At 43.7% G+C, this 26,630-nt stretch overlaps 1 protein-coding gene across 2 annotated transcripts in view; it reads right to left on the bottom strand.

Moving 5' to 3' along the window:
* Positions 1-7,457: 7,457 nt before the first annotated feature.
* The window catches only part of LOC311133467 (retinoic acid receptor gamma-like), an 80,371-nt gene continuing 61,198 nt past the window's right edge, over positions 7,458-26,630 (bottom strand). For both annotated transcript variants that reach the window (XM_084166946.1, XM_084166945.1), the window contains exons 3-9: positions 16,437-16,585; positions 13,460-13,601; positions 12,908-13,071; positions 12,655-12,831; positions 12,148-12,352; positions 11,024-11,182; positions 7,458-10,738 (exon numbers count right to left, since the gene is read on the bottom strand). In XM_084166946.1, the coding sequence (XP_084023072.1) occupies positions 10,422-10,738; positions 11,024-11,182; positions 12,148-12,352; positions 12,655-12,831; positions 12,908-13,071; positions 13,460-13,601; positions 16,437-16,585 (1,313 nt within the window). In that variant the 3' untranslated portion in view covers positions 7,458-10,421. The remainder of the gene's footprint in view (positions 10,739-11,023; positions 11,183-12,147; positions 12,353-12,654; positions 12,832-12,907; positions 13,072-13,459; positions 13,602-16,436; positions 16,586-26,630) is intronic.

Raw genomic sequence — 26,630 nt, 5'->3', positions numbered from 1 at the left:
CTGTAGCACTCACATCTGTAATCATGAAGTGCTTTGAAAGGCTGGTTATGGCACACATCAACTCCATCATCCCAGATACCCTATACCCATTCCAATGTGTATACTGCACCTTCACCCACCAACACGGGGGCCCCACAGGGGTGTATTAGTCCCCTTCTGAACTCCCTGTTCACCCACTGCGTGGCCACGCATGGCTCCAACACCATCATCGAGTTTGCTGACGATGGTGGTAGGTCTGATTACCGGTGACAATGAGACAGCCTACAGGGAGGAGTTCAGTGACCTGGCAGTGTGATGCTTGGACAACAACCTCTCCCTCAACATCAGTAAGACCAAGGAGCTGATCGGGGACTACAGGAAAGGGGGGGGGGGGGGACCGGGTCGAGAACTTCAAGTTCTTCGGTGTCCAAATCACTAAGGACTTAAAATGGTTCATACACAGTCGTGCGACAGCGCCTCTTCCCCTTCAGGAAGTTGAAAAGGTTTGGCATGGACCCTCAAATCCTCAAAATGTTCTACAGCTGCACCATTGAGAGCATCTTGACTGGCTGAATCACTGCTTGGTATGGCAACAGCACCGCCCTCGATCGCATGGCCTGGAAAAGGCCTTGAAAATCGTTAAAGCCTCCAGCTACCCAAGCCATAGGCTGTTCTATCTGCTTGCGCACGGCAAGTGGTACCGGTGCATCAAGTCTGACACCAACAGGCTCCTGAACACCTTCTATCCCCAAGCCATAATACTGCTAAATAGCTAACAGAATTGCTACACAGACTATCTGAGTTGACCCTTGTATAGTAATTGTATTTTTGCACTGTCTCTATGCACACTCACAGGACTCGACACACTCGCGTACGCTGACACTCCAGCAAACACACATACCATGCACATACAGTACCAGTCAAAAGTTTGGACACACCTACTCATTCAAGGGTTCTTCTTTATTTTTACTATTTTCTACATTGCAAAGCTGTCATCAAGGCAAAGGGTGGCTACTTTGAAGAATCTCAAATATAAAATATATTTTGATTTGTTTAACACTTTTTGGTTACTACATGATTCCATATGTGTTATTTCATAGTTTTGATGTCTTCACTATTATTATACAATGTATAAAATAGTAAAAATAAAGAAAAACCCTTGAATGAGTAGGTGTGTCCAAACTTTTGACTGGTACTTTACATTTATACTTACTCTACACACGCACACACTCACATACAATCATCATTTACGCTGCTGCTACTCTGTTTATCATATATCCTGATGCCTAGTCACCTTACCCCTATACATATCTACCTCTATCACTCCAGTATCTCTGGACATTATAAATATGGTATTGGAACTGACCCTATATATAGCTTCTTACTTTCTCGTTATCTTTTTATTTCTTATTTTTATTTTCTTGTGTGTTTTTGATGTACATTATGTTATTTTTAGTGCTATATTGATATTGATTACTGTGTTGTTGAGTTTGGAGCTTAAAAGAAAGCTATTTCACTGTACTTGTGCACATTACATTAAAACCTTTAACTTCTTTAATTTCAATCACATTCATCTCTCTATTCCGCCTGTCTGCCTCCTTTTCTACCTGCCTTGACTTGAGCTACCGCTAGTGAAGTGCAACATTGTATCAAATCATCAATTGGGTCCAGCCTGAAGCTGTTGCTCGAGAACTTGCAACGTATCAACTAACCTAGAGTTTCCCACGCCAGTGAGCTCGGGACAGACAGCTGTTTTTTATGACGTTACCACTGGATATACAGTGCCTTGCAAAAGTATTCATCCTCCTTGGCATTTTCTCTATTTTGTTGCATTACAACCTGTAATTTCAATGGATTTTTATTTGGATTTCATGTAATGGACATACACAAAATAGTCCAAATTGGTGAAGTGGAATGAAAAAAATTACATTTTTCAAAAAATTCTAAAAAATAAATAACGTAAAAGTGGTGTGTGCATGTGTATTCACCCCCTTTGCTATGAAGCCCCTAAATAAGATCCGGTGCAACCAATTACCTTCAGAAGTCACATAATTAGTTAAATAAAGTCCACCTGTGTGCAATCTAAGTTTCACATGATCTGTCACATGATCTCAGTATATATACACCTGTTCTGAAAGGCCCCAGAGTCTGCAACACCACTAAGCAAGGGGCACCACCAAGCAAGCGGCACCATGAAGACCAAGGAGCTCTCCAAACAGGTTAGGGACAAAGTTGTGGAGAAGTACAGATCAGGGTTGTGTTATAAACAAATATCTGAAACTTTGAACATCCCACGGAGCACCATTAAATCCACTATTAAAAAATGGAAAGAATATGGCACCACAACAAACCTGCCAAGAGAGGGCCGCCCACCAAAACTCACGGACCAGGCAAGGAGGGCATTAATCAGAGAGGCAACAAAGAGACCAAAGATAACCCTGAAGGAGCTGAAAAGCTCCACAGCGGAGATTGGAGTATCTGTCAATAGGACCACTTTAAGCCGTACACTCCACAGAGCTGGGCTTTACAGAAGAGTGGCCAGAAAAAAACCATTGCTTAAAGAAAAAAATAAACAAACACGTTTGGTGTTCACCAAAAGGCATGGGGGAGACTCCCCAAACATATGGAAGAAGGTACTCTGGTCAGATGAGACTAAAATTGAGCTTTTTGGCCATCAAGGAAAACGCTATGTCTGGCGCAAACCCAACACCTCTCATCAACCTGAGAACATTATGCTGTGGGGATGTTTTTCATCGGCAGGGACTGGGAAACTGGTCAGAATTGAAGGAATGATGGATGGCGCTAAATACAGGGAAATTCTTGAGGGAAACTTGTTTCAGTCTTCCAGAGATTTGAGACTGGGACAGAGGTTTACCTTCCAGCAGGACAATGACCCTAAGCATACTGCTAAAGCAACACTTGAGTGGTTTAAGGGGAAACATTTAAATGTCTTGGAATGGCCTAGTCAAAGCCCAGACCTCAATCCAATTGAGAATCTGTGGTATGACTTAAAGATTGCTGTACACCAGCGGAACCCATCCAACTTGAAGGAGCTGGAGCAGTTTTGCCTTGAAGAATGGGCAAAAATCCAAGTGGCTAGATGTGCCAAGCTTATAGAGACATACCCCAAGAGCCTTGCAGCTGTAATTGCTACAAAAGGTGGCTCTACAAAGTATTGACTTTGGGGGGGTGAATAGTTATGCACGCTCAAGTTTTCTGTTTTTATTACATTTACATTTAAGTCATTTAGCAGACACTCTTATCCAGAGCGACTTACAAATTTGTGCATTCAACTTAGCATAGACAGTGGGACAACCACATCTTGATCACAGTAAGTACACTTCTTCAAACAAGCAGCTGTGAGCAAAGTCAGTGCAATCAGGGACAACTACATCTCGATCACAATAAGTAAATGTCTTTATACAAGTCAGTGCTAGCAGGTGAAATAAGTCAGGTGTTAGTTTAGACAAAAGACAGTGGTAGTAAAGGGGAGGTAGAAGGATTACTATTCCAGGTATTCCTTAAAGAGGTAGGGTTTCAAGTGTCTCCGGAAGGTGGTCAGTGACTCCGCTGTCCTGGCATCGTGGGGGAGCTTGTTCCACCATTGGGGTGCCAGAGCAGCGAATAGCTTTGACTGGGCTGAGCGGGAACTGTGCTTCCGTAGAGGTAGGGGGGCTAGCAGGCCAGAGGTAGATGAACGTAGTGTCCTCGTTTGGGTGTAGGGTCTGATCAGAGCCTGAAGGTAAGGAGGTGCCGTTCCCCTCACAGCTCCGTAGGCAAGCACCATAGTTTTGTAGTAGATGCGAGCTTCAACTGGAAGCCAGTGGAGTGTGCGGAGGAGCGGGGTGATGTGAGAGAACTTGGGAAGGTTGAACACCAGACGGGCTGCAGCGTTCTGGATAAGTTGCAGGGGTTTAATGTCACAGGCAGGGAGCCCAGCCAACAGCGAGTTGCAGTAATCCAGACGGGAGATGACAAGTGCCTGGATTAGGACCTGTGCCACTTTCTGTGTAAGGTAGGGTCGTACTCTGCGAATGTTGTAGAGCATGTCTTATTTCTTGTTTGTTTCACACACAAAAATATTTTGCATCTTCAAAGTGGTATGCATGTTGTGTAAATCAAATGGGACAAACCCTCAAAAAATCAATTTTATTTCCAGGTTGTAAGGCAACAAACTAGGAAAAATGCCAAGGGGGGTGAATACTTTCGCAAGCCACTGTAAAAGAGAGGGCGAGTCAATATGTTTTTTCTACTTGCACGAACAAACACACACACTCACACACACGCGCAATCACACACACACACACACACACACACACACACACACACACACACACACACACAGAAATCAGAAACATGGACAGCCACATCATATTTAGCTTACTTTGATTGGACTAAATGGTTTTTCGTATCATTTAGTTGTCACTGTATTACACTAAGCATAGGTGATTTGATGATGTTGAAATGTTGTAGTTGAAATGGTGCTGGAATAGTGGAGGCAGCTCCTGTTTTCTTTTGACTTGTGGTAACTCTCTGTGGTTCTAAATCAATAGTTGTTTAGTGGTCCGAAAATGTCAGCAACATTAACTTACTTGACCATGCTGTAGGTCATGTAACTGCTTGTTACATACAATATGCTTTGTGGACCACCGGACAGAGGTTGCTCTCCGGTTTTGTGATGAAACAAATGTGTGGTTGAATTTATTCTGCCACTGTGTCTTCTTATTGTCTCGGCCTAGGCCTATATATCACGGTGGCATGGCATATTAACTAACAGGTTATACAGCAAACAACAATCAACACAACACATAGGTTGTAATATGACTTTCTTTTTCTGTCTTTGCTTCTCCAGTGATTTTACCCACTCACTGCTAATGGAACAGTGCACTGTGCACCTACCAACTTTACTTTCCAATTCGCAAAAGGCTGAAACCAGAGATCTGTATATAATGACGAGTTGCTAATGTCTCCGCCCTAACAATGGGAGTCGTTGTCCCAAAGGCGGGAGGGCAGGCGACAAGCTTAGGTCTGCATATTATGGCCATAGAAACACATTGGCCTTATTCTGGACATATTTTTGCGAGTGTGAGACCTCTCGCTTCGCCTCTTCCTCTGCTGAAACGATCTTACTGGAGAAAGCATCCAAGCGAGCAAAACAGGGTTCTACCTGGAACCAAAAAGGTTTCTCCTATGGGGACAGCCGAAGAACCCTTTAGGCCACCCGGTTCGAGCCCATGTAATAAAAAATAAGTGTTGCACATTCAACTCTGGTCTCTGCTGTCTACAGTATATTGCCATTATAGGACACATTTGGTAATTTTTCACTTACATTTATTTTATATTTTACCTTTAAAGTAGTCAATGGGCCAGGCGAAACCGCAAGCCACTGATAAATTCATCTAATTTAGCACTGATTAATACAAAAATGGGTAATATTAGTATGTCCACAATTGCATGGCCAATTCAACCCAATGACTTGGTTTGATCATATCATAATAACCTTTACACACTACAGTATCTTTCTGACCTATACAGTACTGTGCTGGCTCAGATATTTTCTTTCAACATTGTCCTTTCCAGCAAGGTTCCAGCAACTGTGGTGGATATGTAACCAGGCCAGCGCAGTACAGCTCGGCTCACCTTGACTCGATAGTGTGAAATGGGTGGTGATTTAACCCCCCATTAATTCCCAATAGAGTAGCAGTGGATTCACCTTGCTATGGCAGAACTACATCGCCCCCCCAGTGTCCATGTGTTTTGACCAGGTATGCATCTGACATGATGATACAGTGCACATGTAATACAAATGAACACACACATATAAAAGATACGTTTCTTTATAATATCAAAATATAAACAACAACATCCAAACGTACAAGAAAAGACAACCACCTTAATGACAATAAAACATGTTTTAAGGGACAACAAAGACAGGCTACACAAAGCGTTGTTTTGAGAAACTTTGATAATGGACAGCCGACATGAAACAACAGAAACACAAACTACCAGTATATTCTATCTCACAAGAGCATACAAACACAAACTACCAGTATATTCTATCTCACAAGAGCATACAAATACAAACTACCAGTATATTCTATCTCACAAGAGCATACAAACACAAACTACCAGTATATTCTATCTCACAAGAGCATACAAACACAAACTGGGGATTTCATGTTTTTACACAAACAGAAATACAAATCATAGACAGATTTTGAAATCCCTGAATTTAGAGAGTTTTTAAAAAGCATAATGTTTTTACAGATTAAAATGAAAAATTAAAGTTATATTATGGCTATGAACACCAACAAATAAGAAAAAAATGAAAATTAAGACAAGTATAGTACATTCTCAAAAGCAATTCGTTATCTCATAAAATACCCAACAATCCTCAAGCATTAAAAAGATAGAGCTTATCAATAATACTCCAAGCTGTAAAATGGAACAAAAATACAAACTCAGACAATAGCACACACATTTCAAATAATGTGCCTAATTGAAATTATTCCTGAATGATAACACTGGTGTAATTGTTTTTTCTTTGGTCAATCTATTTTCAGTTATCATTGCCATCAAATAATCACTACTGTATTTCAGCTGTCTTTGAAAAGTTTTTGTCCAAAATATATGCCCTATTTTCTTCAAATATAGCTAGGAAAATGCAGATTCACACATCTACATCCCTTTCTATATTGGTTGTGCTTGCTAAATGCACAAGCACCATGGCTCTTTGCTACATCTGCTTATCTTCAAACAAAACATTGACTATATAACAAGGAAACAATTAACAAATACTTAAATCATACCTTTATTTATTACTGCTATTCCAAGAAACCCCTCAGGAGTCAAATGAACCTGATTTCATATATAATTTAGGGGTATGACCATGGTATCACATATATTGTAATGTAACTAATATTGTGAGACAGAAACCAGGTTTCCATTGCAACCTTTTTATGCGAGTAAGTACATGTCAGACAGGCCTGATGGAAACAGCACATTTATCGGTAAACTTTCCAAATGTTGACAAAACAAAATATGCTATACAAGGTAGGATCGTTTTGTGTTGGTAAAATGAATGATGAGAGAAAAAGCGTTTAATATTGATATATTAACTATCATATCGAAGTTAACTTGGAGTCAGGCGATTATATTGTGTGTTCATCCCACTACGACTCAGTAGAGCATGCAGTGTATTAGGCTAGATGAAATAAATTATGGTAAACTTCACAGGGTGGTGAAAGTGCACGCTGATGAGCTTGATGCTCCTTTCCAATAAATATTGATGGTCTTATTCTGGTGACATGATGATCGATGCTTGGCTGCCATTTGACAAATAAAAACAATCTCGCACTCATCATGTAGGTAGCCTATACCCACACTTTATCTGCGAGCTGTTGGCTAGAGAGCAGGTGATGTACTGTTACAAAACTATCAGTAGAGTTGAAAATGCGATGGAAACCCATTTACCTTTAATTTTTTATTCAGTACATGGGAATTTAACTGCGCAAGTTATTTTTATGTGCACTATGTCATCACACACAGACTGCAACAAGTCAATTTGATGGGAACACATCTCTGGTGGGAAAATGCGCATATCGTTTTTATGCTGATTTTAGAACATTCACATGGAAATCTGTTGCCAATTGGATGGAAATCTAGCTAGTGACAGAGTCCTCTGTAGCATTCTGAGGCCACACACATACATAAATAGCATACACACAGTAAATATGGCTTTTGTTTTAAACAAGTGATATCAGATATCGCACTAGAGTGGCTATGTGAACTGCGCTGCAGTGAGGGTTGAGGTTTATGCATCAGGGTGTGACTGTATAGGCAAATTCTCCCCCTACTCCAAGAGGGCTTGGCTGAGTACTGAGTAAGAGGTAGGCCTGTGCAGTGGCTGCTGACGTGAAGGTGTAAATCACTCTCTCAGAATAACTAATGGTCTCAATGTACACTGGGGATTAACTCCAAATCCATTCCTTACACTGGAAGTCTTACTCAGCCTGAGGTCCATGTTAATGCTTTACAACCACAGGCTTTTACAAGTCCACTGCTGTGCCTGTTGGACATGGCTAAGAGACCAACGGCATGGTGCCGACGGTATGCAATCTGAATACACTGTAGATTTGGAGTTTGAGATATCATGAGCATAAAACCCTGCTCCTTTATTAAAGTAAGATCTTGTACAGTAATGCTTGGAGCAGGAAGGAAAGTTTATAGAGGAACTGGGTGGAATATTTCACTTGTGGACTTTTTGATAATTAAATGCAGTCATTCTAAAAGGACAAATGTATCTAAATTTCTATTTCATGTGTAAAGCATAAAAGTGAAATAACATGAGTAAGAAAAACTGTTATTTATTTTTTACAAAACCCTGGGTTTGCGTAGATTAACTTTATGATTGAAGAATTTTCTATATGACTGTAGTAATGAAGTCAACCATATGGCTCTGTGCATGTTCTTGGACAGCACTATGGACTAAAACGCCTAGAACCCAGTTTATGTATGTAGACAGTTTCCAAAATACTATCTCATTTATTCTATGGTAGAACGAGCATAAAACACTCAATTACGCTATACAAGTAGCGAGAAACACACAAAGAGAGACACACGTGCGTGCACACACACACCGACACACAAATACATCTACATACCCCAGACACATTCATTTCCTGATTCATGGCTTTGCATATAATTCCAATATTGCTTATTCATCTACGAGATCATCACTGTATGAGGGTGAGACTTCATTGACATCAATGATATGTGTAACTATGACTTATACATGAGTTGTTCTATTGAATGAATGGACCTAAGACTAAACTGGTCCTGTGTTAGTGATCCAGTCCATGTATTCTGACTCATAACACTGCTCATTATGGCTTATTATGCTGTACTATTATCAACACACCACCTGAGCCATGTCTTGGGAAGATGTTTGGGGGTGGGGCAGCACCCTCAGCACCCCTACTTCCCGCGGCTATGGCTGGGAGCAGACACCTACTTTCAAAATCACAGATACTCAGCTATGTTCTGGATTCTGCCCACCCAGATATCTGATCCCCATGGTAGACTGCCAGGCATTTCATTGAGAACAAAGGAGGTTCTCCAACGAGAACTAAAAGAGTTCTCTTTCACATTCAGATCCCTGTTGAATGGCTTGTTGATGAAGAGAACAGGGAGAGTGGCGGACCGTCGATGCTACCCCACACTTCCTTGTTGTGATTTTCTTGAACATTCACACTGGTGAGATTCGGTCCATCTCTAGAGTCACCCTGAGTCAAAGCATTGGCATTAAATTGCATAAAATTGACCCTGCACACATTTATAGATGTTAAAGGAGTGTGTTTGTGTGTTTGTGTGTTTATTAAGTATATGTGTAGCTCACAACTATAGCTTACAATGTGCCGTAGTCCATTGGTCAAATCCTTGTTGTTTTTGTTTGTCTCATCGAGCAGAGATCTATAGTAAGCTCTGTCCCAATGAGTGAAGCACAGCTGATGTAACGATCAGAAGAGAGTTGCCAGTTTGTGAGTTGAGTTGCCAACTTACAAACTGAAAATCTATCGCTAGTTTGAGATTGCTCGTCAAACATGAGCATGACTGAAGCACAAACGAGACAACAATAACAGAGAAAAATGCATAGTAATACAAATGAATATATGATCAAATATGAATGTTTTTTTTGGGGAAAATCATACAATAGAAAAACATTTATGAAAAGAAATGTCAATGAAAAGAAAAGAAAAATACAATTCTCAAAGGCATTTGTGGCGAATGGTTTTCACGTTAAGAGTTTGGTTGTTGCAGTTGTCGTTTTCATCATTGCTCTTGCACTCAGAGTAGCCCTTAAGGAAAGTGGGTGAGTGCATTTCATATAGTCCACCACTCCAAGCTGCTGCCACTCAGTTTAGCATCTCCTGTGTTTCTCTTTGTGTGGAGACAGCATTGTAAAGTAACATTGGGTCGGTCAGTCTTATGGTTGGCAAAGTGATCTCTCGTGGCCCTTGTCCCAAGTATGTGAGATTTAGTTTTTCTCTCTCTCCTCTTTTTTCCCTAACTACATGTTCCACCTGTTCCTGTAGAGAGGGCCAGTTTCACCCTGGAGTGTCAGAGTAGGTTCACTACATAGAGCCTTTACTTCACTGTCTATCTAGAGCAAAGGAGGAATTCTTATGGGTATACAGTATGTATGTGTATATGTGTATATGTGTAAATGTATGTGTGCGTGTGCTTGGAGAGATGGGTGGGGGGTAGTTTAACAGGTGTAACAGCAGAGGTGAGTGCTAGGTCTTGGAGTAGACCCTTGTTATAGGATGGGCTGCTCATGTAGGGAGATGACTTGGTGTGATAGGACAGGGTGTGTTGGTCTGTCTGAGGGTGGTGGAGCAGGAGGTTACGTGAATGGGTCAGAGTGCATCACTATGTCTCTCTTACTGGGATCTCCCAGTCGCCCCTTTCTGGGACCCTGCTTCTGCCGCTGCAGCCTCCCCCCAGGGCTCCCCATCGCTGTCCGCCCCTCTCTCCCTTTCCTCGTCCCCCCACTCGTCCTCCTCATCCTCATCTTCCTCCTCCAGGCTCTTTTCCTCCTCCCTCTCTTTCTTGATGGCCTGGATGGCAGGGGGGGCGGAGGCGCTGTCCCCAGAGTCGCTGCTGTCCTCAAAGGCCTCAGGGTTCTCCAACATCTCCCTGATCAGAGGAGGCATGGGGCCTGGGATCTCCATCTTCAGAGTGATGGCTCTCTCAGCACCTAGAGTACCCAGAGAGATCCACGCATAAACATGAGTTTACATTCACATTGACAGTTTAGCCATTTAGCAGACTTATCTGGAGTGACTTACAATCAGTTATTAATAGTTAATTATTTTGGGCGCTATGCCTCTATCAATACTGATTGAATGTAGGAGTCTGAGGCTCTACCATACATGCATATTAATCTATGTGTCAGTATTGTGTTAGTATAACTGTGTTATGAATAGAGATCTAGGCTGTGCCATATCTCTGTCCTGTGTACTACATCCTTATCTGTACTGACCCTTGGTGCTGATGCCCCTGAGGTCAGTGACCTTCATCAGCATGCGGGGGAACATGTGGGGCTTGTTGGGGCGTCTGCGGCGGGCGTAGATCTTCAGGGCCTCCAGGAGGGGCTCCTGTAGCTTGTCCACCTTCTGGGGCTCCTCCAGGTCCATACGGTCTGAGGGAGAGAGCCAATCACACAGGGTCAGGAAGGGGGAGAGCCAATGATGGGTATGAAAGAGTTAGCAGCCAATGACATAGGGTCAGGGAGAAGGAAAGAAAAGACAGGAACACAAAGAGAAGAGGCAAGAGTCTGCTAAGTGTATTGTACTTAGTATATTGAGCCAGGGCTCTAAATTCAAATTAGTAATTGGTAGCACTGGTGCTCCCAACTTATAAAAGTTTGGAGCACAACATAACATTTAGGAGCACCGATTGAGATATAGCCTATATTTGGCCTGTATGTACTGTGTTCTAGCTACTTCTGATATTGTTCTCTAGAAACTAATATGTAACCCTGTAAATAAATGTGTATTATAAAACGCTAAAATGTTGATACAAATACCTGTCATTGAAATTACAAAGTTGTTTGTAGAATATTAGGTTTCTAAATTGTGTAAAAGTGAAATTGTACACTGTCTCTTTTAGAACATTGTTTGTGAGTGGCAACATGCAAGAGATTAGTCATTCATTCATTGCTATGATCACTGATCTCCTGAAGAAGCTATCCATGTAACTTTATTTCTGTGCCCACAAATGTTCGGATATAGCCTATTAGTAAAGTTACCAGGTTGTTAGCTAGCCAGCTAGCTAGCTAATGAGGTAACAGGGCTGAACAAAGTGTAAACAAATGAATGTAAAATGCGAAGAAACAAGCTGTTTTCGCTGTAGTAATGGTACAACCATGATGCTAACGAATATGCGCTCGCTTTTTTCTCTAGGGCACTCAGAAACAACGGTAGAGCGAAGCCTAATCCTTACAACAATTATCTAGATGCATCGGTTCTCCCAAATAAAAATTCCAGGTCTCACAGCAAAATGGTTAGGAGCATATGCCACCAAAATGGTTGCACTTTAGAGCCCTGATTGAGACACACCTGTGCGTGTACACAGACACACACACACACACACTAACAGCAGTACCTCCGCAGATCAGGCAGATGGCGCTGAGCAGGCCGGTCTCTGTGTCGTCCATCTCCAGAGGCAGCAGCTGGCCAGCGAAGGCAAACACCAGTTCTGTGAGAGGGCCGAAGCCTGCGTTGTGCATCTGGGTCCGGTTCAGGGTCAGCCCGTCGGAGAAGGTCATTGTGTCCTGCTCCGGAGTGTAGCGAGTGCAGATCCTCAGCATCTGAGAGGAGGGGAGGAGAGGAGAGGATGGAGAGGTTAGGGGAATAATGACAACAAGGATGATGAAAAGGGAGGGTGAGGAAGAGGGGGATTGTAAAGTGTAGGGAGTGACAAAGGATTGAGGACAGTGACATGTGGATAGTGTGTTAAGGGAAAGAGGAGTATGGATAGAGCATTGTGAGGGAGAGAGATGAGTAGATAGGTTGTAGTGAGGGAGAGAAGAGTGAAGGTGGAGGGAGAGAGCAGTGAGGCAGAGAGGAGTACAGACAGAGTGTAGGTGGAGGGAGAGAGGTGTTTAGGTACCAGTATGTCCAGACAGGCTGATTTGAGGAGAGTGATCTGGTCAGCAATTGTGAGGGTGGTGAAGCCTGGCAGGCGCTTGGCAAACTCCACTATCTTGATGATGCACTTGGTGGAGAGTTCACTGAACTTATCCCACAGCCCCAGGTCCAACTGTACACGGTGGTCTGAACTGGAGTTCTGGAACAGGAGAGAGAGGGCTGAGGTGTGTGTGTGTGTATGTGTGTGTATGTGTGTGTGTGTGTGTTTGACTTACTGTCGTGTATTTGCCCAGCTGGACGAGTGAGGGAAAGGTGTCTTTGTGGGCCTTGCTGACTTTGTTGACTAGCTCCTCCAGTTCTCCACTGAGCTCGTAGCTCTCCAGCAATACCACCTCCTCCTTCACATCTTTCTTCTTCTTGTTCCTGTCGTTACGCACCGCTGCATGGTGGAGAAAAAGAGGGAGCGAGGATAAGTGAGAGAGTAAGGGAAAGTGGTGGATTGGTGGTGTTTGTTGTTGTCTTTCGTTGACGAATGACAGAGAAACACATCCCTCATGCTTCACCCCTTCCCACTCACCCCTTACCACTCGTTCCTTCCTCTCAGAATTTCCACTTATAGAGGGGCCATATTGTGATTTCAGTGTAATCCATAGCTATCCCAATACACACACTTACAGACATAAACTGTAGTGAGATCCCTTTACAAATGATTTGCCACCCAATCACTCTCACAACCTCTCTGTATTCAAACAGTCTCTGATCTCCTCACACCTTTACATTTGAGCACAACATACCCAGCAGGCAAACTGGACAAAAATGGCACTCACCTTCTTTGGACATGCCGACCTCAAAGCACTTCTGCAGCCGGCAGTACTGACAGCGGTTACGGGTCACCTTGTTGATCTGACAGTTCTTGTCTCGGTGGCAGGTATACACCATGTTCTTTTGAATACTGCGCCGGAAGAATCCCTGAGAGAGAGAGAGAGAGAGAGAGAGAGAGAGAGAGAGAGAGAGAGAGAGAGAGAGACCGAGGGAGGGAGAGACAGAGAGAAACCGACAGACCAAGAGAGAGTAAAAGAGAGAGAAATCAGGCATTAAAACATTCTTAATGGTCACAAGGCCATATGTCTGGAGCATAGATGGAATATGTCTCACTCCATAGCCACAGGAGGTTATTTCAGCCCATGCCCTTATTCTTAGATAAAGATTCCACCAGAGGGCAGCACAGGCGTCTTTACATCGTGGAACCTCTCGGAATAGGGATAAAACTGCATGGAAACAAATATGGAAGACTGTCTGTTTGCCCCGGTCTGACTTTCTGGCTTGTTTGTTTGTGTATGCATTTTCTGTATATGTCATGTATTTGCTTGTGTTATACATCCTTTCATTCATACCCCTTGACTTATTCCACATTTTGTTGTGTTACACCCGGAATTCAAAATGGATTACATAGATTTTTCCCCTCACCCATCTCTACACACAATAACCCTAAATGACAAAGTGAAAACATGTTTTAGAAATTTTAGCAAATTTATTGAAAATGAAATACAGAAATATCTCACTTACACAACTATTTACACCACTGAGTCAATGCTTTGTAGAAGCACCGTTAGAGGTGATTACAGCTTTGAGTCGTCTTGGGTATGTCTGTATCAGCTTTGCACATCTTTGGGTCATTGTCTTGTTGGAATGTAAATCTTCACCCCAGTCTAAGGTCGTTTGCACTCTGAAGCAGGTTCTCATCAAGAATTTGCATGTATTTGACTCCATTCATTGTTCCTTCCATCCTTACCGGTCTCCCAGTCCTTGCCGCTGAAAAGCATCCCCATAGCATGATGCTGCCGCCACCGTGCTTCACGGTAGGGATGGTGTTAGACGGGTGATGAGCCTGGTTTTCTCCAGACATAGCACTTTGTATTCAGGACAAAGAGTTCCATTTTGGTCTCATCTGACCACAGAATCTTTTGCCTTATGCTCTTCAGAGTCTTTTAGTTGCCTTTTTGCTAACGCCAGGCGTGCTGTCATGTACCTTTTTCTCAAGAATGACATCTGTCTGGCCACTCTCCCATATGCCTAGATTGGTGAAATGCTTTAATCACATCCATGATAAACACCATACACTCCACAATCAGCATATCAGTTTCCCTCAACTGTTGAACAACACTCTGAATCTCCACAGTCTGCGGAGCATCCACCGCCATATCTTCATCTCCCCTCGCTCCTTCAACTATTTCACGTGCCTCTGTGTAGGAGACCTGCTGTATAGATCTGACCCTTGCCACTTCGTACTCCTTTACCCTAACCGGGCACTCCGGGGAATTGGGAACGTGGTTGCATCACAATTACAACATCGTACACCCTCAGATTCTTCAACAACATTCCTTCGGCACACACTTGATACATGTCCATACCTTTTGCAATTCTGCCAAAACAACAGCTTCGACACAAAAGCTCTCACTGCATATCTAACATATCCCATCTTCACATGTGAAGGGAGATGCTCTTCGTCAAACATCAATAATACCGACAGGCTTTCTTCTTTTTCCCCATCCACTACACGGTTTAGCCAGCGTGCTCCAACTACTCCTGGTATGCTCCTCGTAAACCACGAGGCCTCCACATCCAACGTGACGCCAGAGATGACACCTTTTAATGGTGCTCTGCTACAAAAATAAAAACTCTCCACTTCATAAGTCGATAGTTTGTTGATCCTTAATGTTTTTTCCTTCCGCTCTTTCGATACACAAGAAATCAAAACAAAACCACTTCTGGTCACTCTGATCGACTTCACCTTTCCCAATGCATCCCTTACCATCCTTGATACTTCAAACGGATCTCCCAAAAAAGCATAATTGTTAGTGAACCTTACTCCAACCAAAAACCTATACTCATTAACAACTTTAGCCCTTTTTGTTCCATTTTCCCTTATCACTGTCTTCCACTCTTCAGCCAAACTGCAAGGATCCACTCTCTCCATCAATCTCACTCCCACTGGACCAGATTCGCCAACCTTCCTTATCACCCCACTTCCCTCTACACAACTCATTCTCGGCTGTCATCACTAAACCTGCCACCACAATTGATTCACCCTCACTCTTGTCATGTTCAATTTCCTTCTCTAGTTCTTCCAGAAGTTCTGTGCAGTCCTCCATTACATATTCACTCAGGACATATTTCACTTTTCTTCTGTTTCCCTTGTCCGCCATCTTCTCCTTCACCAAGTCTTCCAGAAGGTTTGTACCATCCCTCACTCCATATTTATTCATAATATGTCCCAGTTTCTTCCTTTTTCCCTTGTCCGCCATCTTCTTGAACCCATTCCCCTGCAACCTCAGCTAGCTCTTCCTCATCTCGCCAACGGCACTCCTGTTCGTCTGCTTCTCTGACATGCACTGTCAACTGTGGGACCTTATATAGACAGGTGTGTTTCTTTCTAAATCATGTCCAAACAATTAAATTGGCCACAGGTGGGCTCCAATCAAGTTGTCGCGACATCTCAAGGATGATCAAAGGAAATTGGATGCACCTGAGCTCAATTTGGAGTGTCATAGCAAAGGGGTGTGAATACTTATGTAAATTAGACATTTCTGCATTTCATTTTCAATAAATTTGCAAACATTTCTAAAAACATGTTTTAACTTTGTCATTATGGGGTAGTGTGTGAAGATGGTTGAGGGGGAAAAAAAACAATTTTGTATTCAGACTGTAACACATCAAAATGTGGAGGGGTATGAATACTATTAATACTTTCTGAAGGCACTTATGACTGGGTATATTGTGTCTCTCTGTTTTGATGTGTCTCACCTTGCAACCCTCACAGGAGCTGACCCCGTAGTGGTAGCCAGAGGACTTGTCCTGGCACACGAAACAGGGCTTGTAGATGCGGGGAGGAGGGGGCGGAGAGGGTGAACTGGGCACCATCTCCTCAGAGCTGGTGCTCTGGGTCTCCACTGCTGCTCAGAGAGAGAAAGAGCAGAGAGAGAGAGAGAGAGAGAGAGAGAGAGAAGAAAGAAAGAAAGAAAGAAAGAAAGAAAGAAAGAAAGAAAGAAAGAAAGAAAGAAAGAAAGAAAGAAAGAAAGAAAGAAAGAAAGAAAGAAAGAAGGGGGACAAAAAAGACAGACGTTATCTTACTGCACATTTCCGTATTGCAGCTAATAGGTACACTGCATGTCAGAGGATGAACATGAACACATTTCTTTCTTTCTGAAGCCCACAAATATCTTTGAAGGTACAATACAAGCCAGGGCGGCAGGTAGCTTAGTGGGTAAGAGCCTTGTGCCAGTAACCGAAAGGTCGCTGGTTCTAATCCCCGAGCCGACTAGGTGAAAAATCTGTTGATGTGCCCTTGAGCAAGGCACTTAATCCTAATTGCTCCTGTAAATGGCTCTGGATAAGAGCGTCTGCTAAATGACAAAAAAATAAAATAAAATAAAAAAGCCCAACCCCCCACTAACCCTTCAGCTCTACCAGGGGGGCAGCACTGATTGACAAAAGAGGGAAAGAGACACAATTAGCTGATGGCCAGATGGCTACACTGATAAAATGCTGATTGGCAGATTAGATTTGATTGGCGTCTCCACTACTGGGTAGTGGGGGTGGAGCATACCTCTAACTGACTGCTAAATGGTGTGTGGGTGTCTTTTTTATTTGAATGCCTGCCCAACCCGACATGCTTGTATACCTCTAGCCACATTTGAACAAACAGACTGAAGGTGTTTATGAGACTCTGCTGTCTCCCTCTGTCCCTCCCTTCTGTCTCGCAGGGGGAAAATGGAACACAATATAACACCATTTGCTGTGCCACAGGCAAAGTCATTCAACTGCTACCAGCAAAATAAACAACGTAATATACACACACACACACACACTGACAAACATTTTCGCACAAAGAGACAACGCGACACTGATGGAGCCCAGATGAGGGAAACCTTTGTCCATGTCTGGAAAAACTCTATTTCTATTCACCTTTTTCACCACTGAACATTTCAGGTCTATGCACCATCTAGCTACTAAATATAGCTTCAAATGCACTGTGTTTACCCTGACTTCACACACAAAACACATCAGCATACATTTGCATAGATATACACACACACATTTATAAATGGTAAAAAAAGCTCATATACCCATACATTTAGCCACATTCACCGACCAAGCCCCCAAACCAATCCCCTCTAACATGCCTTTGAACTTTCACCTTCAGTCACCCCAATTCACCTCCCCCGTGCCCATCCCGAACCCCCCTGTTTTTCTCTTGTTTCCTGGCCCTAAATTCCTCAGCGCAGGCTGGACAGGGTTTAATAGAGGCCCAGGCTCGTAAGCCAGCCTATAAAGGCTGTGTCTGGGCTGGGAAGGAGGCCCCCGGCCAGGCTGACCGCCTCTTTATTGGGATCCAGTCACCTTGGACAGCCATTCACACCACCAGCTGGACTCTCGCAACCCTGCCCCTTATTTTTTTTATTTTACAAAAAATGGAGGGGTCAATAATCCAAAGCCACGCACAGCCCCCGTCCTAGCTGCCACCTTGAATGGATAGAACTGCGCTGGCCCAAATGTCGACCTCTACACACCCACACCCCTCCTCCTCGATCCCCCTCCAGCCCCCTCTCTCACACTGGGGCCTGCGTTTAACAAGAGTGGCAAGACTTCAAAAAGAGGAGAAAAGGGCATAAAGGAATAATCTAATAAAAGAAGAGGGGGAAAGATATGGGTTAGAGGACAGAGGGCTCCCAGTGGCTAGAGAGGTGGAATAAAACTCTGACCCTTTAGCTTTGACCTTGACTACCAATACCATTAGTACTAACTACCAATAGCCTTAAGGTTCGCACACATCGCACTGAATGTGGATCTAGCGTTTGTCTGCCAATTGTTCAGCGCGCCGTGTTTTAGAGACCACCCGCTGTAGACGTCTGACTGCCAAACATTTTCACACAATTCTACATGTAAAACGACGTTCAGAGGTGCTAAGTACTGTCAGCCAGCAAACGCTAATTCTGTGTCTGAGCCCTAACAGTCTACTACTCCCACTACCAATAACAGAAGTACTAGCTACCAAAAGCCTAAAAGCTTAGACACTCCGATAGGATTGTCAAACGTAAGTCGCTCTGGATAAGAGCGTCTGCTAAATGATGTAAATGTAAATGTAATGTAAATGTTTGCCTGCCAACAGTATTTAGCACCTCTGAACAGAGTGTCGGCAGTCAATCTCTTTTGTGTTCACACAGCAAAGACCTTGGAAGTCATCAGCCGCTCAGCCTTGTTAAAATACTCCAAACCAGAAGGTGGCAATAGCGTTGTTTGGCAATGCATGTCCGTGTGTGTTGCTTATGGTCTACATTCCAAACTAGCTGCGCTAATGTTGCTATTTTGTAGAAAGCCCTTGTTGATACTAGACAGATGGCCACAGTAATTATAATTACCTAGCAAGATGACGAAGAAACAATTTAATTCACTCTCCATAATCCCATACTACCAGTGCCAGCACATTGACAAATGTTTAGCTAGCTAGCTAACTTTAGCATATTCATAGCTAGCTAGCTAAGGACACTGCACTAACTCGGCAGCAAACACAGGCAGCTGTTTCATGGAAACAAGCTAATCCATTGTGATTTAATTATAATGTCAATACTAGCTACAGTGGTTAGCTAGCTTGGAGGAAGTATTTAGTGTTGTGTGCATTGGGTCTGTGCACTTAGCTAGCTACCATCCCATAGCCTACATTGCATATGAAGTATGACTGGGTCATCTGTGGATGTTTGGAGAAAATGCCCTCTTTTTCCCTGTTGGCTCCCCCAAGTCAGGGTTCGTGCTCTCTGATTGTCTCAAAGTCAAGTTGTTGTCCACTGACAAGCATTGCGATTCTTCAAATAGAAACGATAGGTTCGTCGCTACCGGGTCGGCACGTAGCAAGTATCACTTTTGTTCTAGCAAGAGAAGGAACGGCCTCCCACTGTGAAAAGTACCTATCGGCAGTCTATTGGCAGTGGGATTATTGGTGTGTTTCATGAATATTTCATATTCATCATCTCGAGCACCACCCCAACATCAACATATGTGAAAATGGCGCGTTTCTATGCTTTGTAGTAAAAAAGATAGAGGAAGATAAGTGTTTCCAATTTTTTTTTACAGTCTACTACAACCACTACCAATACCATTAGTACTAGCTACCAATAGCCTTTATCATTACTCTCAGATCCATGACATTACACATAAGAGTCATTGGATGAAGGCGTCTTCTTTAGTGGGGAGTTTTGTTAAGAGCCACGACGCTCGGTCTGAACATTAACACGCATCGCTTGCGGTACGGTTTTGGAAGCATAAGGACCTTATCTTTCATATCGGCGAGAAATAATAATAATTAAAAAAGATTACATTTAAACACACCTTTATAGGGTTAGGGTTCCCATATGGCCATATTTCCATGTTACAGCGCATGTTTACGGAAAACAGACGGAAGACAGAGTGGTTTACCTGTGCTAATTAGCTATATGCTTCTCCAAACACCTGTGTGTAAATGGAAGACAGACGCCACAAACGTGTTGTCACTGAAAAATACTGTCGGCTGCAACTTTGTTAAAACCGGTAAAAAAAGTGTACAGTAAGTGTGTATTTTGCGTTTGTGAAATTATTTTGATGTGATGTGAAAGTAGAGGGATTTATGTTTCTAGAACCGTACCTTAATTGAGAATTGATTCATGTTTAAATTGAGTATTTGGCTGTTTTGGCTTCTAGAGCCATTAGCTGCTCTTCTGTCACTCGCTCCCTGCACTGCATGCACTATGTGCATGGCTCTCCTTGTGTAAGTATCCATTGTAACGCCTCTGCTTGCAGTTCTGCTCAATGACGGGACAGAGAGCAGCTAGCTGTAAACTAGCTACTTTTGGTCATTCCGACAAAACTCTCAAGTAACATTATTATTTTTGGTAAAATAATCTCTCCTGTGGACTCGGACAATGTTCTGGTCTTATATTTGATGAGGTTGAAGCACTTCTGACACCATGATATGTATTGCGCAGCAGAGCAAAAGCAAATGGCTCAGCTTCAAAATGTTAATGATCAATTTAGTGACCCCCAAGCCTTACCCATACACTAGTTATTGATGAAAAAACAGGCCCTACCCGGCCCTAACCCGATGTATAATGTCGGGGCCCATCAGGCTCGGGTCTGGTAGCAGAGCTTTAGTAGTGGCTGAGGCCCTTTTTATCTTGACGAGAGTTGAAAGAGATTGTCGAGCAGTATCAAAAATAATAATGAGAATACCTTTTACTGTAATGTAAACATGTCATGTCTCGAAAGCTCACCCGACAGTTGCCCCCCACTGGGCACACACTGGTTGAATCAACGTTGTTTCCACGTCATTTCAATGAAATCACGTTGAACCAATGTGGAATAGACGTTGAATTGACGTCTGTGCCCAGTGGGCTCCCTCCAAGCAGGGCAGTGTAAACATAATTGTCTCGTTGAGCCCAACACTCCTACAGTAAAAATTGTAATAGCAGAGCAATATTTTTTAACAGCTGAAATGTTTAGGCATTTTTCTTATATTTTTTTATTGAGGTTTTACCAGAGATTGCAGTAAAAGCCGGTTACTCTGAAATTGATGCTGTAGCTAAAAGGGAATCTCAGAACATTGCGAGGTCGGAACGCAATCATCGTTACTGTCACGCCCTGACCTATAGAACTCTAGTTAGTTTGGTCAGGGCGTGCATGTTTAGTTCTAGGTTGTTGTATATCTATGTTTAGATTCTAGTTGTTATACTTCTATGTTTGGCCGGGTATGATTCCCAATCAGAGGCAGCTGTCGCTCGTTGTCTCTGATTGGGGATCATACTTAAGTAGCCTGGTTGCAGTCCTTGTTTGTGGGATCTTGTTCCGTGTAGGCTGGTTGTTGTATAGCCCATAGGACTTTCATGTCACGTTGTTTTGTATGTATATTCTATATAATAAACATGTATGCTTTTCACGCTGCACCTTGGTCCGACCCGTCTCTCAACGTGCGTGACAGAAGATCCCACCAAACGAGGACCAAGTAGCATGGCCAGGAGCAGATATCCTGGACATGGGAGGAGATCCTGGATGGTAAGGGATCTTGGACATGGGAGGAGATCCAGGCTGGGTTGGATTGCCGTCCTTGGGAACAGACAGAGGAAGCCCGGGTAGGAGAGGAGCAACGGTGACACCGCCGGCCGAGGAGGAAGCCCGAGAGGCAGCCCCAAGAAAATAGGGGGGGGGGGGGGGGGGGCTAAAGGGGATCGAGAGAGAAGAGCCCCAACCACTGCACTCGGGGGGGCTCAAGGAGGAGTCCTCACTGGAGGAGGACTGGGCGCGGAGAGTAAAAGACTGGTACAGTCGGAGATCTCTAACGACAGTTCCCAGTCCGGTACACCTTGTGCCTGTGTCTCGCACCAAGCTAGTGGTGCGTGTTCCCAGTCCGGTACGGCCCGTACCTGCTCCAAGCCAGTGGTGCGTGTTCCCAGTCCAGTACGGCCCCTCCCTGCTCCTCGCACTAAGCCAGTGGCGCGTGTTCCCAGTCCAGTATGGCCCGTCCCTGCTCCTCGCACCAAGCCAGTGGTGCGTGTTCCCAGTCCGGCATGGCCCGTGCCCGTTCCACCGGTGCCCAGTCCAGCTCCGGTCAGCAGCTCCACTCCGGAGCTAGAGCGGTCTGCTCCACCGGTGCCCAGTCCAGCTCGGGTCAGCGACTCCACTCCGGAGTCAGAGTAGTCCGCTCCACCGGTGCCTAGTCCAGCTCCGGTCAGCGGCTCCACTCCGGAGCCAGAGTAGTCCGCTCCACCGGGATCCGGTTCAGCTCCGGTCAGCGGCTCCACTCCGGGTCCAGACGTCAGCCCCTCTCCAGGTTCGGGGTCTCTCACACCAGGGTCCAGACAGGGATCGGTGCATTTTGGGAGGACTGAGAGGGGAAGCTCCGCATTGAGGTCCAGACCGGTTCAGGGGTGCAACATGGAGGCAGTAAAAGAGAAGACGTCACGCCCGGAGCCGCCACCGAGGCTGGAAGCCCACCCGGACCCTCCCCTGTTAAGTCAGGTTTGTGCAGCCGGAGTCCGCACCTTTGGGAGGGGGGGAGGGGGGGGGGGGGGGGGGGGTACTGTCACGCCCTGACCTATAGAACTCTAGTTAGTTTGGTCAGGGCGTGCATGTTTAGTTCTAGGTTGTTGTATATCTATGTTTAGATTCTAGTTGTTATACTTCTATGTTTGACCGGGTATGATTCCCAATCAGAGGCAGCTGTCGCTCGTTGTCTCTGATTGGGGATCATACTTAAGTAGCCTGGTTGCAGTCCTTGTTTGTGGGATCTTGTTCCGTGTAGGCTGGTTGTTGTATAGCCCATAGGACTTTCACGTCACGTGGTTTTGTATGTTTATTCTATATAATAAACATGTACGCTTTTCACGCTGCACCTTGGTCCGACCCGTCTCTCAAAGTGCGTGACAGTTACATTAAGACATGGTTACAAAACGTACCTCAATGCAGGGATGGGATATGCCACTGTACTCCAAATTGTACCTTTATCCACACTGCTCCATTGAAGATAAAAATAATGCTTGTTTTTACAAATAACTGCCCTAGTTATCAGTAGCCACCCCAGCCATTTTGGAATGGTCGTGTCTGCCAATCAGCTCCTTTGTAGTTCAATGCAATGTGCCATTTCATAATGGCTGCTGTGGCTACTGATAGCTAGCATGAGGACGAAAAGGGCAGTTTTCCCAGAAAACTATCAGTATTTCAATCTTCTGGATGGAGCAGTGTGGATTTGGAGTACAGTGGCATATCCCATCCCTGCATTGAGGTACGTTTTAAGACCCATATGACTCCACGGTGTCTTAATGTAACCATGATTGCATTCCGACCTCAGTGCAGCTCCGTGTAAACAAGAGTAACGGCTGTAGGGTCGGTATCTTCTGGCAATTGATTAAGCAAATGTTGCTAGCTAACATTAGCTATTGTGCCACTTTGGCTGTGTTATTGTCTTGCAGCTAAATTAATGAGTGTATGGATGAGAAAATAAAACATTTAAAGTCTGCACATGCTTGTGTATTGTTGCATTTTTCAAGAGTGTAATATGGTTTTGTTGCATTAATCAAGAGTGTAATATGGTAGATGCATGAAAAGTTGCTTGCATAGCTAGTTGAATAGTTTGCATGCTTAGCCTACTGACTAGTTGCTACTGTGACAGTTAAAGGTACATTTTAGCTGTGTAGTAAGACTGTCAATGCTAATGTGAATTACAGTGCCTTCAGAAAATATTCATACCCCTTGACTTATTACACATGTTGTTGTGTTACAGCCTGAATTCAAAATTGATTAAATATTTAAAAAAATCTCACCCATCTACACACAAAACCCCATAATGTTTAAAAAAAATACATATATCTAATTTACATAAGTATTCACACCCCTGAGTCAATACATATTTGAATCACCTTTGGCAGCAATTACAGCTGTGACTCTTTCTGGGTAAGTGTCTAAGAGCTTTGTACACATGGATTGTACAATATTTGCACATTATTATTTTTACAATTCTTCAAGTTGGTTGTTGATCATTGCTAGACAGCCATTGCTATAGATTTTCAAGCAGATTTAAGTCAAAACTGTAACTAGTCCACTCAGGAACATTCAATGTCATCTAGGTAAGCAACTCCAGTGTATATTTGGCCTTGTGTTTTAGGTTATTGTCCTGCTGAAAGGTGAATTTGTCTTCCAGTGTCTGCTGGAAAGCAGACTGAACCAGGTTTTCCTCTAGGATTTTGCCTGTGCTTATCTCTATTCCGTTTATTTGAATCCCAAAAAATACCTAGTCCTTGCCAATGACAAGCATACCCATAACATGATGCAGTTACCACCATGCTTAAAAATATGAAGAGTGGTACTCAGTGTTGTGTTGGATTTGCCCCAAACATAATACCTTGTATTCAGGACATTGTCACGTCTCCTCCCGTTGCTCCCCTCCAGCGCTCTGATTCGCCGGTCTACTGAGCCACCGGTCTGAGCGCACCACCTCGGCAACACCGGAATGGAAACCCAATGCCCCCTAATCACCTCCAGCGCACCTCATCTCATCACCACCCCTATTTAGCCCTGGACTGTTCTGTATGATTTTGTGTGTGATTGTTAAGCTTTGTGTCGTTTACTCTCTTTGTTATTTATCTTTCTCATTGTTAAGTAAACCTTGACCTTGTTAATTCCTGCGTCTGCGTCCTGCCTCTTCATGTACTCGTCAGAGACAAAGTTTTTGCAGTTTTACTTTAGTGCCTTATTGCAAACAGGATGCATGTTTTGAAATGTCCTTCTTACGCTGTCAACTAGGTTAGTATTGTGGAGTAACTACAATGTTTATCCATCCTCTGTTTTCTCCTATCACAGCCATTCAACTCTGTAACTGTTTTAAAGTTACAGAGTTTAAACCGCACATTGACTCTGTGCCGGTACCCCCTGTATATAGCCTCGCTATTGTTATTTTACTATTGTTATCTTACTGCTGCTCTTTAATTATTTGTTACTTTTATTTCTTATTTGGGGGGGGGGGGGATTCTTTCTTAAAACTGCATTGTTGGTTAAGGGCTTGTAAGTAAGCATTTCACTGTAAGGTCTACACCTGTTGTATTCGGCGCATGAGACAAATAACATTTGATTTGATTTGAAAGTCACCATTGGCCTCATGGTGAAATCCCTGAGTGGTTTCCTTCCTCTCCGGCGACTGAGTTAGGAAGGACGACCTCCCTGGTCTTTGTGGTTGAATCTGTGTTTGACATTCACTGCTCGACTGAGGGACCTTACAGATAATTGTATGTGTGGGGTAGAGAGATGAGGTAGTCATTCAGAAATCATGTTAAACACTTATTGCACACAGTGAGTCCATGCAACTTATTATGTGACGTGTTAAGCACATTTTTACTCCTGAACTTATTTACGCTTGCCATAACAAAGGGGTTGAATACTTATTGACTCAAGACATTTCAGTTTTTCATTTTTAATTAATTTGTCAACATTTCTAAAAACATAATTCCACTTTGACATGATGGGTTATTGTGTGTAGGCCAGTGACACAAAATATAAATTTAATAAATGTTTGATTCAGGCTGTATCACAATGTGTAAGAAGTCAAAGGGTGTGAATACTTTCTGAAGGCACTGTATGTACATATTATGTACACTGAAATGCAGAGAAAGAGAGAGGGACAATCCCAGATCCACCTGACTGGAAGAGAGCCTAAGCCTGAAAAAATGCCTCTCTCCTTTTCCATCTCTCTGTCTCTCTCTCTCTTGCTCTTCACCCATGGCTCACCTCATGGCTTGTCACTACATCACTCAGCACACCTCCATAAGACTACCAACAGAAAATAAATTAGACCAGATCCACTCCGCACCACTCCCTCCATCTCACTTTATCCCACTCGCTCTCTCCCACCTCCCTCTCTCCCTCCTTGTCTACCCCTCTCTACCTCCTTCCACCTTTTTCGCTTTGTTGCTTTAGTTACCTGCAGTTTGCTCTCTTTCGCTCTCCCCCTATCTCCCTCTCTCTCTCCCTCATTCAAAGGGCTTTATTCTCTCGCTCTGCTCTCCTCCAGTATGTCTCCTCAGCGTGACACGTCACTGTTTAGAAAACAAAAGCTCCTGTGAAACCTGAGGCCTTCCTTATCAGCCTGGGACTCAATTAGCATAACAATCCTTGTCCTGAGTGCCGTGTGTCAGCCTGGGCTCTGATGAAGGGTGGTGGTGTGGAGGGCAGGTACAGCAAAACCATCACCATTCAAAAGCGTCTGCTAAATGGCATATATCATTTTACCCCTAATCCCCTCTGTCTCGCCATGGCTTCTGTGTGCAGAGGAGGGAGGGAGGGGGTTAGGTGAACCCACTACAAGGCCCCTTGTCTTCATAATCCCCCCCCCGTCACTCATATGCACCACTTTCTACCTTCAGTTGGGCTTCACACTCTCACCTATCTATCCCCCTCTTTCTCTGTCTTTCCACCATGCAGCATACT

The sequence above is a fragment of the Coregonus lavaretus genome (genome assembly GCF_964263955.1).
Source record: "Coregonus lavaretus genome assembly, chromosome: 8".
Taxonomy (NCBI): domain Eukaryota; kingdom Metazoa; phylum Chordata; class Actinopteri; order Salmoniformes; family Salmonidae; genus Coregonus; species Coregonus lavaretus.
The sequence above is the reverse complement of the archived record's forward strand: the minus strand, read 5'-3'. Positions and strand labels throughout refer to the sequence as shown.